The sequence below is a fragment of the Pleurodeles waltl genome, chromosome 4_2 (genome assembly GCF_031143425.1).
Source record: "Pleurodeles waltl isolate 20211129_DDA chromosome 4_2, aPleWal1.hap1.20221129, whole genome shotgun sequence".
Taxonomy (NCBI): Eukaryota; Metazoa; Chordata; class Amphibia; order Caudata; family Salamandridae; genus Pleurodeles; species Pleurodeles waltl.
In genome coordinates, this window is record NC_090443.1 from 773,816,393 (window position 1) to 773,829,786 (window position 13,394).

A 13,394-nucleotide genomic window follows, 5' to 3' on the forward strand; every position below is an offset into this window, starting at 1 on the left:
CACTTGGAGGACAGTAATAATAGTCTCATCACACTAAAAAAGACTCTGGCCTGCCTTAGGCTTTCACAGTTGGTCAAAGCCCCAACTCATGTAGCAGGACACACACTAGACAGGATTTTTTCCAATGACCCCCCCGGTTGTCTTTTCAGAAGATGGTTCCCCTCAGCTGGTCGGCCCATAGGGCAGTTTCCTTTTTACTCACCTTGCCACTGCCTAAGGCCAGAAATCAAAGGCTCACCAGAGCTATGCCCTCAGCTAGCAGAGTTTTTTCAACTTAAATCTCTAACATTTATAAAGAGATTGAAGTACCTAAAACAGAATCCGATGACACGCTGGCTTCAAGTAGAGAGCTCGTGGTGATGTTACTAGGTGGCACTGATGGGAGCTGTATGGAATTTCATGACATTGTGTGTTCATGATGTCATGGAGTTCCATGTATCATCGCAGTCAGTTATTTTCTCTGTGCCCCTTTACATGGAAGCTGTCTTCAATGCTGAATTAAACACACAGAAATAATCTTCCTGAGTATTCGTCTTTTCAATGTGACTACAAGGATAAAACAAGGAGCGAGGAACAACAAAGTTGATGTTTCACTTGTGGATCGGGAGAGGACTTAGCCATAATGGGCTTAATGATCTGCACCGTTCATAGAGGACTTAGCCGTTGTTGGTGATCATTTGACATTCAGCACTCAGCGCCACTCGCACAACGCACAACTCGTGCTGTGAGTTTTGTGATATAGCGGAGTTGTTTTTAATTACTGGGGGCACCGAGATTTCTTTGATTCGCCAGTTGACGTGCACGCAGGTCGGAGCACATATTCATAACACACAGACCCCTCGCACCGCCTTACCACTTTGACTCACGCGCTGTGTTGTATGCGCGCTAAGCAACATCAGTTTGTGGCCCAGAATGGATAAAGAAATTGATGAGTATGTTAGAAATTGCTCAAGATGCAGAAGTAGTGATAAGGTTTTAATAATTCAATGTTTAAAGAGAATTTTTATCCGTGAAGCGTTCTCGGAACAGATATTAACTGATAATGGAGTCCAATTTGTTTCAGCAGAAATGCTTCAGTTTTTGGTCAAATGTGGTGTTAAACATATTAGGACACCGCTTTATCATCCACAAAGTAATGGAATTGTGGAACGATTCAATTGTGTGCTAGTAGATTGTATTCAAGCCACGTATAGAAATAATATGCCTGTAGACCGTGCTATCAATGAACTTATTTGGTCTTATCCTACCACTCCACATGTGGCTACAGGCAAAAGTGCTTTTGAACTTATGAGAGGGAGGATAGCATCCACCGAGTTATGTCCTTTTTGGATGGTTAAATTATTTAATGAAGGGTGTAATTTGAAAGAAATCTGGCAAGAGGCAGAAAACGATTCCAATAATGTGAGCAAAAGGGAGCTAAGTGGGGTTTGCGACGATAGTGGAAGGTTGAAGGTCGGTGATTGGGTGAGAGTGAAGAACCCTGTATTGGTAAGGAAAGGCTTGTCCAAGTTCAAGGATTCACAACAAATTTGATATGCGTAAGAATGCAGTGAAATTGTCAGATGGGAGTTGGTGGAGCACTTCCCGCATAGCTTCGGATCCGAGTGTACAAGTACAGTCAGGTAACACAAGACCTGTCAAGAAAACCGTCAGAGATTATGATGAAAATGGGAAGTACAAATATAGGAGAAGCACAAGAGTATACTTTAAATAAAAAAAAATCAAGATTATGTTATGTTTTAGATGTGCTTGTATTTTATTTTATCCTTGTATGTTTTCTCCATGGTATTTCACATAAAGAGTTATATTGTTTTTTTGTATGAATATTTCGTTAGCATAGGGTAGGATATTTTGTTAATTTCATGGTTGTATGCATAATGCATTGTTATTTTGTGTAGTTCATTTTCTTGTTTTAAGGAAGGGAGAATTGTGGTGATGTTACTAGGTGGCACTGATGGGAGCTGTTTGGAATTTCATGACATCATGTGTTCATGATGTCATGGAGTTCCATGTATCATCACATTCCGTTATTTTCTCTGTGCCCCTTTACATGGAAGCTGTCATCAATGCTGAATTAAACACACACAAATAATCCTCCTGAATATTCGTCTTTTCAGAGCTGCAGCCAGACTCACTAATACCTACAAAAGTCAAGGAAAAATCTGTAAAGACGCTTGCACATTTCCCTTTTCTTACACCGAAGCTTGTTGAACTGTATCTTCTTAACATCATATCCGTTTCCCCACTTGAGACATGTGCACCATATATTTTAAAAATGGTTGCCGGGACGGTAGTTCATCTTTTAACAGCGATGATGAACAAAGCCATCATCTCAGGGTGCTACCCTCTGCTTTGGAAGGAAGTGACTGTCAAGCCTCTTCTCAAGAAGCCCAATCTTGCCCCTAATGACCTTAAGAACTTTCATCCTATTTCTCTGTTCCCAGTCCCAGCCAAGATCTTGGACAAACATCATAACAGCCACTTGATAGCTTATGTGGAGGAGCAGAGTCTGTTGGACGTGTCACAGTTTGGGTTCTGGAAAAATCATGGAATAGAAACTGCTCCGTTATCTACTGCGGACAGTACCGTGCGCTGAGTCTGTTGGATTGGTCCACAGCCTTTGATACAATCCCCACATCACTACTGATCAAAGGCCTACAGGAATTAGGTATCACAAATAGGGCTATGAAACTGCTGTCCTCATTTCTTGAGGACAGATGTCAAAGGCTGTCTGTTAATTTTTCAGTCTGACACATTTTCCCTGACATGTGGGGTGCCGCAGGGCTTATCTTTGAGCCCCACGCTATTTAATCTCCATACCCCCTGTGGCCAGGCTCATATGCTCTTTTGGGCTTGAACCAGTCTTGTATGCTAAAGACACCCAGTTAATCATGTCTGTTTCTAAAGAGATGGATGCTATCACAGCCAATTTTAATAGCTGTATGACAGTAGTAGCTGGGTGCATTAAAACAAATGATCTGAAGCTTAATGGCGAGAAGACAGAGATTGATGTTCTGCGTAACGCAAACCTTTATGGGAAACAATAATTAGTGACCTGAGATGCTGGGTACCTTACCAGCTCCAGTAAACATGGTCAAGAATCTAGGGGTGATTCTGGAGAGTGAGCTTTCACTGGACCGGTAGATCAATCTCACTACGACTTCCTGCTTCTGGATCATCTATCAGTCAGGCATTATTGGTATAGCATGGCTTGTCAACCATGTGGGTATCCAAGAGATTGCTGCAGGTGTTTATTAGAAAAGCCAGATTTACAGTCCCTTTATGAACTGGTCAGCGAGGGTGCGGTGCAGAGTTGGAGGGGGAGGGTATTCCAAGCTTTGGCAGTGAGAACATTTAAAAAAAATCTTTCCATTCATTTCTCGCCTGGCACGAAAACAAGTAGCTTTGACATTGGTTTCCTCAATGATTGACTATTGCAATTCGCTTTAGCTTGAGACCACCAATAACACGCAAACCATATTGCAATTAATGCAGAATTTGCTGACAAGGCTTACTTTGGATATTCAGAAATGGCAGTCAGTGTCCAAGGGACTACATGACCTGCACTGGCTTCCAATAAGAAAGCGCATAATGTTCAAGGCATTTTGCATTATACACAAGGCCCTCTATCATGTTAGTCCAGAGAAAATCAAGGTTGTGTTTCATTGGAATATCCCTGGGTGAAATCTCTGTTGAGCTCACACCACAATCGGGTAACTGTGCCCAGAGTTCGGAAGAAAAGATGGGGAAGCCAAGCATTCTTGGTTTCAGCTGCAAGGCTCTGGAACTCGCTCCTTCATCATCTGATTTGTATTAAAATGCACTCTCCCTTTAGGAAAGCCTTAAATACCCACCTCTTCATCCTACAAGGAGAGTTAGCCTATCTTACATTCCTAGCAAACCAAATTTTTTTGCTGAGTGGCTGTCCAAGAATACAGCGCCTTGACGTTCTACGGGAATTTGTTGCTTTCTAGAAATTATGCTCAAATTCAAAATAATGAATAACTGTCTTGTACACAGGAGGTGAAATGGTGGATTCCAGTTTGCCTTTTTCCTTATGCCATGTGCTGTAGTTGGGTTGCTTGTCTCCTTTTTTAGCTGACATTGCCATACACGTTACGCCCTATTTAGTATCTAGTGTCTGTCACTCTGATCTCCGCATAAGCATCATAGATAAGGCAGCCGTGCCTTACAGTGTTTCAAAAGAGAGTAAACGATAAATAACTGTTGAAAATTGTTTGTTTCTGTTTTACCTTATTACTTTATTTTTCAAGTATGACTTGCTTGTTTTGCTAAGTAATCCTAATACCCCACAACATTTTATGACATGGGATCAGTGTTACTTTTGTCCCCCATTCACTGATGTTTCACATGTCTAATGGATCCCTGAATGTTTTCTCTTAATTTCATAAGTATTTGAGTGATGCTTTGTATACCTAACACACATACTTAACATCCATGTGAAGGCATGGGTAACTTCGTTATGGTAACTTTCAGCAAGCCGTGGCTATTTAGCCAACAAACTAAGCATCTTGAGACGTGTAGTTTCCCTTTTCCCATGTCGCGGCATGCTTGCCCATGTTGGCTGAAAATCATTCTCTTAATGTGTAGTCAGTTTAAAGCTATACAGTGCAGACAGAGGGGGTGTTTCAGAAGCAAAGAGAGAAGAATGCTTCAGGAACGTATGTATAGACGTTGCTTTTGGGGCCTAACGGGATGCACTTTTGCAGAATTCTGCAGGCAGACCGCTAGAAATGTAGAGGGCACAGCATGTACGTTAGGAGCAATGTACAGGCCTGTTGCTGGGCAGAGGAGGCCAGAGGGATGGGAGTGCTAAAGCAGATTTGCAGAAAATTAGCTGCAGTAGCTTGGTGGGAGGAATTGCCTGCATTGATCTGAAGTGCTGACAGGGAAGTCCTGTAACAGAGAAAGGCTGCTTTTCATGGCTACTTCTTCCTGCAAATTCATCATCTTAAGCATATCTTCCTTGGAGCTGGACCGTGTCTATGAAGGAGATGAGACCTTTTTCCCTTTGTGGGATGACAGAGACCGTTTAGAAGTGCCCTTATGGGACTGACCCAAGTCCCCTAGGGACATGGGTCAGTCCTAAAGGCATTTGTGTGCATGACAACAAAGGAGTCACAGGCTTTGGGGACATGGCTGATACCCAGAAACCTGATGCAACTGTTGTTGGGATTTGATAGCCATCTAATTAGGACACAGTCATCTGGGTTTCCAACCTGAGATCCAATATGGTTACATCTACCATTGTCATTGTGGAAATGACTGACAAATCTTTGGTTGACTCCAAAGAAGAGCTTTGGAACCAAGGTAATGATGGCAAAAACAGGAATTGATGCCTGTGCAACAGACAGCACCTTATGAAAGCTGGTGTTGTCACATCTTTTATGGGTGAAGCAACCAATGGAGCGACATGCAATGCTATCTACCCCTATGTGCTGTTCTCTGCTTTGAGTCAAATCTAAAAGTTACTCAATGTGTCTGTAATGATCATAAGAGTGTCTGGTAAGAGCACAATACATAATTACCATATGTTGCCTTTTCTTGCACAGAATGCTTGAACCGGCCCACTCCCAGTCTCCCAAAATTCTAAAATACAGTGCACGGCAATCTGTGTGATCAAAAGCAGGAGGATGGCATGAATAGGTGAGACCAACAGTGATGATAATACATGGAGAGAACAATGAATAATAAACATGAGAGGCATCACAGGCATACTATGTAAAATTATATTAGATCTACTCACTCTCTTATAGAAAGTCAGTCCATTACATAATCTTTGAACCTAACCGGCATGCTGACGTTATGCAAAGACTGTCCACTCATTTCATTCTAATGTTTGGTTGGAACACTTAGAGAGTTTTGACTGGATCTTCAGCACCGTCACACAGGGTGGTGGGGTTACAGTCATGCATGTGTTTCATTGTATGGAGATATTAGTAGGGCCACACTTCACAGGTCCATCATCCCTGGTATTAGAAGGATGTCTAGATAGCACATTGTGTGGTGATAACCACACAGCTTGTGTAACATTCCACTAATTCCCATTCGCTAGCATCAACCTGAACTAGAGGTATTAATTACCCCCTTGGGATTACCAAATATTTCACCACTGAGTTTATGTGGATGGCTGATTCTGACCACATCCCCAACATATTCAGCTTTGGGTCACAGCTCTCTTCAATCAATATACTGCTTTAATCTATACTATTTTTTAAAAAAATGCCACACATCACTTCTTTCTCTCAACCTTTATTGTAAGAACATACTTTGCCCCTTTTTTGAACCAATCGGGCTGTAGCTTGGTTGAGGGAAGCCTACCAAATTTCTCAATTATTTATTTTGGCCTTTTGCCCTTCACTCTGAAGATTGACACAGTATGCCTAGAGGTCATTCCCTCAAGAAGTATATTCATAACGTTTTGGAATACAGCATGAGCTGAATTGAAGCCAAAGGCTGTGTGGCAAAATGGGAATGCACCATTGAGAGTAATGAGTGAGTGAGTGAGATTGTGTGTGTGCAATGCAATTTTGAGATTGGGTGCTGTGAAGTCAAGTGTAGAAAACAGGAAGTCTACATTTAAGGCACACGCCTAGAAGCAATTGCAAGACATTATTCACTTATTTTGTGGATATTCCATATATAAAGTAATGTTAATTCATCAGATGACACTTAAGCTCCAGATCCAAACTCCAGTTGGCTTGATTCAATTCGGCCTATCACAAATTGAAACTCCAGTCCTTCAGTGCAGTTCAGTCGATTTTAATCAGTTTCAAATCATCCTCAGATCAGCCAACACATGTTTCGTCCTGGGAAATATCCCACCGACTTCGTCAGGGCTGAAAATATCATTCAAAAACCTTCTCAGAATATGATCAAACAGATTTATTACTTCATCACCAATTATCGTGAGTGTGATGGAGTGATAAATCTGTTTGATTAAAACCGACAACATAAGTGAATAATGTCTTGAAATTGCTTATAGGCGTGTGCCTTAAATGTAGACTTCTTGTTTTTGACAGTCTTTGATTGTTCAAATTTGGGGGTTTTGGGTCTGTTTTTTCCCCCTTAAGTGCACCGCCTTCTTGGAGATTTGGATAAAGAGAGACTTTAAGGATTGGATGTTTGTGAGTGCCAATTCCCCTAAAAACCACCACCCTGGTATCTTTCCAAGTGTAGAAAACACCTTCGCATTGCCTGAGGCGGCCATCATTTCATGCACATGGGGCAAGGATTGACTTCCAGCAACCATTTATTGCTTTAAGTGGTTGAAGTCTATACACAGTCTAATATCACCATTTTCTTTTTGGCTATTACGACCAGCGACAATCATGAAGATATTGGGACAGGTTCAATTGTTCCTTCTTTCAGCCCTCTGTTCAGTACTTTGTCGACTTATTTGGTTGCAAGAAGCAATAGTTTGTGTACCTTCTGTCTAATAGGCAAATCCTTCCCCTTCAGTTTGATAAAATGTTGGAAACCTTTCAATCTTCCCAATTTTTCTGTAACGACCATTCCATATTGTTGCAGAATATTGTCGGGATCTGTTTTGGAGACACTAAATACATATGGTGCTTTACATGGGTTTACCAACACATGGATATGCTGCGGTGGAACTTTTTTAAACATATTACCTGTGACCTTCAAGAACCATGATCTAATATTTGTCTGTTTGAAAAATGGTTAGCTGAATGCCATCATTTTGACACATCAATGAAGTGCCCTGCCTTGGCTATTGAAAAAACCTACTCCTGTCTGAAATCTTTCATTGCTTTATTGAGAGCTCCTTAACAATCAGTCTATGGCTGTGGACTTGGCATCAGGAAAAACCTTAGACTTCCTATGGCTTGAATCAATTTAGCTTCACAACTTCTTCCATGTCTAAAACAATACCTGTTCTTGCAACCAGTTCGCTATTGTATTTCAACATAAGATTGTTTGTAGCCCAGCTTTGCCATAAAGATTGTTGCAGTTAAATGCATATTTGTTTTGAAAAATGTTTGTTTAACTATAGGAGATATTCCTTAATTTTTATCCTGCTTACATTTTGATCCGTGTTAGTCATATACATTAGATAAAGTACCCCTGCCATACATTGCAAGGATATTGCAAGTCACTTAGGAGTTGCATGGCCATACAGAGGAACAAGGCTGAAGGCCAGGTTCCTTTTATATGGTCAAGGAATGCCAAGGTGACTTGCAATATCCTTATTACATAAACAAGAAACTATTTTATTCCTTCTTACACTAGAACATGCCATCACTTCTCCCAAATATCTTAAATACTTGCATCTTGTTCTCTCCTATGAAGGAGACAGATGTCATTGTTGCAGTCATGAAGAATGAAAATGTAATGTGTAGTATGAAATTAAACAGACCAACAACAGTTACTAATTTGTTGCACAAATATATTTGAATCGGCTTATTGTAAACCATAGTTTGAAAGGGTTATAACTCAGAAAGAACAGTAACACGCTAAGAGAGTCTTTCCTGTAATGCGCTCTATGCAGAAAATACACTTTGCTGTACATCTGTCCTTTCTGTTGATCACTGTTAATTTTAGAAAACAAAAACAGATCACAAGATTGAAAAGCTAGTTATCCATTTGCTGTTCAATCTGCAAGTTCCATTGTGCTACTTCACCTGCCTTTCACTTTGACTTCTCTCTCTGATAGGCAATATGAAGTCACTACTCATTTGTACTGAGTTATTACAGTTGAGAGGCTATGTTATTTTTTGTTACAGGTGACCAGAGGCTTCACAACAAGACTGTAATATTAAAACGAGAGGTGGCTTTTAATGTAGGGTTTTCAGGCCCCCGCATACTATGCGTTATATTAATAAACATAAACATATAAAAACATTTTCATATGCACCTTGATTTGGATGTTAGAATTTGTATTTCTTTACTGCACTGTATTGTTATTTTTGGGCCTTAAATCCCCCAGTAATTGTTGTGAAGTCAAGATTTAAACTTGGCCAGTCTGCCAAAGGGAAAGAAGGCATACTTTGAAAGCCTTTGGGAAATCTCTTTCTGTTAGTAAGTAAAATTCAGTGTTGCGGAAGATATAATTGAGCATCCTAAGCTTCTAGGTTCTGCCACCCATGTTTCCAAAATGTCTGAGTAAAACAATTGCTAGAGGCAAGACCTAATGCATGACACCTTTTTAAAAGTAGTACATGAGATCATAATGAGTTTAAAATGATTATTTTGACCCTATTTTGCTACAGTAGATGCATGATAGTAAGTAGTAATTTATTGTACAGATAATAAAATCCAATACAAATGAACAAGGGAATAAAAAAAACAAAAAAAAAACAATCAATGACAATCAAAATAAATACCCTCAAGGACTGAATTCAAACTAAAAGCACATCATAAGTTGCGCATGTGACATGTTAAAAACATTTCTCCCAATAATAAATAAAATACAAATCACCCAACCCAAAACCCCACATAAAACACAAGGCAAAATACATAGGCACAGCCTTAAGGTGCATGGTGCATGAATTAGTAATTGCGCTGGGCATCAGCTTATACAGTTAGAGCTCCTCATCCTAACCAATATTGAGCAAAATGACAAGAGCGTGGAAACATTCCAACTAGACGTGTTCGTTGCTTGCAGTGCCATTAAATTTAGATCGTGCAATTTTAATAAATTTGGTCAGTAACACATTTAGCATTGGATTGCTAGGGTCCAGATACTGGATAATAGCTTTTAGACAGGAGTGACTCTCAATTCGATCCATTTGCTCCGGAGCAAGAGTCTGCGCTCCTTTAGTAGAGCTGGGCACAGACAAACCACATGGTCAGTGGTTTTGTCCGCATTACTACAGCCTCTACATGTCACGCTATCCCCGGGGGGTAGCTGCCATTTGGGCCGGTGTTTTAAAAAACCCCAATCACCCATCCTTAGGGCAAGAAAGGCCTTTTTCAACCAAAACCCGTATGTACAAGAGAAAAAACTGGAGGGCATACTTGGCTTAAAGGAACCAATTACTGCCCAGGCATGCTTCCGATGGACAAGAAGAGAGCAATCTGAATGATAAGAATACAGTTGGATAAGCCTTTTAATCACTGGAATAAGTGATTTAAACAAGGAATAAGGGGGATTATTTTCCCATAGATCGCCAGAAACCAATCGCCGTTTGCAGTGAACCAAAAATTTGGAATAGGTGCACTTCGATTTTGGCTCACTAATTACTTGCCACAGGACTGCCTCCAAGGCCTGACGCATTTTATAACACAACTTCAAAAAAGCACCAGTGTCAACTGCCACCGAATCCGGAAGCCCAAATTCCAGCCGTACCTGCGCGGGTGGGGCCAGGTGTGGAACATGAAAGACTCTCTTGTAGATTTTATTAACCAACCTATTTAATAAGCAAGAGCAATTGCCCAACAGAATTTCGTGACCACAGGCCAATGAAGGAGTGATTTTTGCTCTCATAACATCCATTAAAGGGAGAAGGGTCGGCCCCTTTAAAACCTTAGCTAGTTTGGAAAAGGCCACCTGCAAGGCCACAGCTTTAAGTTCCATTTCCTTCTTATGTTTAACAAAACTGCCCCTGGAGTCAAAATGTACTATTTGTAGGACTGGTCGGAAACAAGTTTACGGTTTTTATAGTACCAGCTAAAGTAGATGTATGAGTGATCCACATATATTTTCTGAACCTGTACTAAATTTATTGTAATAAATGTTGTCTTTAATATTATGCCTTTCTGATTCAGGCAGAGAGAGATGGTTCTGCAGCAGCTCTATTTGCTGGGATGGAATCTGGTTGGTTGAAGCCAGTAACTGGCCCAGAATATCCACTGGAGAAAGCATATCAAGCTCATGAAGATATCATCAGTAGCAAGGGGGCCCTAGGGAAGATGGTTTTGATAATGTGAAAAAGTAATGTGGGTTGGAACTGTACTACTTCGTTTAAGAAATTGTTAATGGCAAATTGAATCCAAATCACATTTACCCAAGTAGCAGTTGGTTAAAATCTGCTTGAATGTTTCACGTTTTTCATATCAAGTTCACTGTAAAGAGGTGTTATGTATATTTGTTGCATTGCTTTACAGACGGTTTTATGTTATGAAACAATTTCTTCTGATCTGTAAATTGCACTTTAGGTTTAATTTGAAATATTATTGCAACAAATGATGGTACTCAATTTGGTCCTAATCTCCTATGGATGTGTCCCAGACACATCCCACAAGGTCCTGTCACCCTGTCAGTATTAGACTTGGCTTCTTACTTGAATAGCCCATTTTCAGGATTTTGCAAATAATATGCACATAGGCATTGTCTGACGTTCATAAAGTCATTTTTATCAGTTTTGTGAGTGCTGTCTTGGCAACAGGAATTCAGTTTGCATGGAAAGAGAAGCAAAAGACATGTTAAAGTGTTGCAATCATCTTTTGCAATCAAGGTTGCTTAGAGTTATTTTGTATCCGTTGTAGGTACAGCAACTTTTCAAATGGTAACAGATTTTAATTGTTCGAAGACACCTCTGGGTGTTCATTCTGAGTAGCTTACCTATTGGATTCCAGCAGTGTCAGTGGCTATGGTAAACTGAAGCGAGTCCTTCTGAAAGGGAGGCATAATAGGTTTGCAAGACTACCATCTCAAGGATTTTAAGAGCAAGGTGAATCGTATAAATAAAATTTGTTCCATACTGGCAGCCCTTAATGAAAATGCCTTGTTATGTTTTTTTTTGCCATTCTGAAAAATTGCTGCTCAATCTTCTTACACCCCTTTACTTACAGATGTGCCTCATTCCATTTCAGCATAGAGGCCAGTCATTACACATTCAAATATCATTTAGTGTTGAATTAACGTCTGATCATTCCATCTTTTACAACATATTGTAGTTTAGTTTGATTGTCAATAATACCAAAGCTGAACATAAATCAATTGTCTTCTAAACTTGTTTTTCAACTTTCCAGTTTATTTTATTAAGTTTGCTAAATTTGGATATTTATTATTTCAGGTAAAAAGCATTTGACTCTGTGGGATGTACTGTAGACCGTTCTGATTTGCAGTTGACAGATATAAGTATTTGTTACTGTTATATATGTGCTATTTAATGTTGTAATTTGAGTTATCAGCTTAAAGGGAAGACGCAACCTTCCATCTCACAAATAACGTTTGTGTCACTGTCTTCTTTAATTGATTTAAATGGTTACGTTTGTAATTTTTTTTTTTTTACCTGTGCCAATCTTTATTGTTTTTTTCAAAGACGCAAGCATGGACGAAGTCAACATATCAAAATAGTTTGCATGTGATATTGGCTCAATATGCTACATTGAAAACTGAAGTTTGTATATTTAACCAGCCTATAGCTACAGTTTAACTAAGGAACATGGCAGCCTACCCCTTTTCATAACTTTGTTAATGTATTTAAAAATCAAACAGATCACTAATAAACTGTAATTATATACATTAGTACATGTTAAAATTAGATTGGGACATTACGAAATATCCACATACATAAGTAGCTTTGTTTGACAGATCGAATAATCCATCTAAGTGTTCTAAAGTTCCACTTATCACAAAGCCATTATAGCGCTATTCATAATAACTAGATTTTTCAATTTTCAGTTCAGACCTGTAAACACTGGTAGGACCCCACCAAAAGGGAAATAGCCCCTGTCCATGTGCACTGAAAAGAACACTGATAAGCACTTGGCTTGTTTCTCTGCACACTAAATGGCAAAGAAAGTTAAGTAAGAAAATGTGTATTTTATATCTTTTTACTGTAGTGGGCAATATGATGACACTTTATTTTAGGAAGAAGAATGTGATAATCTTGGTGTGCTTGCATTTTGGGGATTAGGAATGCTATTAAATTAGATTAAATCTAATCATTCTGTTTACATTGTATTGGATATTTGAACAGTTTTACAGGTCAATCTCTGTAGCAGGCGGAATGATTATCAGTGTATGGAACAAGCTCTGAATAAACAATAAGGAGTAGAACAAATGAAAGTGTTAACCAAAAACAAAGGATTGTGCTTGAGCTAGTGAGAGAGTTATTCTAATATGGAAATTGATTTGGAACTTGAATAAATCCATACCTCGGCAACATGTAAAGTGTGTTTTCAAATTTGTATTTTGAGAAGATAATAAACAAATAAGATCTATAGAATAATGTACTAGCTGCAATAATGTTGAGTGAAATAGATGGTCCATTATTCAAGTGTGACTCTGTCAGCTATTTCTGGCATTTAGCTCAACAGTACATTCCAGGCAGAGACTTTGGAGTTCACACTAGCAATGATAAAGTCAAACTACATCTACCAGAGTGTAACAAGATGTTGGTTAAGAAGTTATACTGGCTGGAAGTGTCAAATCTTGCAGCTCTCCTTTCAGTAACAGTACCACA

General features: G+C 39.4%; 1 protein-coding gene across 5 annotated transcripts in view; it reads left to right on the forward strand.

Moving 5' to 3' along the window:
- The window catches only part of CRYZ (crystallin zeta), a 124,059-nt gene extending 110,957 nt beyond the window's left edge, over positions 1-13,102 (forward strand). For all 5 annotated transcript variants that reach the window (XM_069232430.1, XM_069232431.1, XM_069232433.1 and 2 more), the window contains exon 10: positions 10,750-13,102. In XM_069232430.1, the coding sequence (XP_069088531.1) occupies positions 10,750-10,911 (162 nt within the window). In that variant the 3' untranslated portion in view covers positions 10,912-13,102. The remainder of the gene's footprint in view (positions 1-10,749) is intronic.
- Positions 13,103-13,394: the final 292 nt, after the last annotated feature.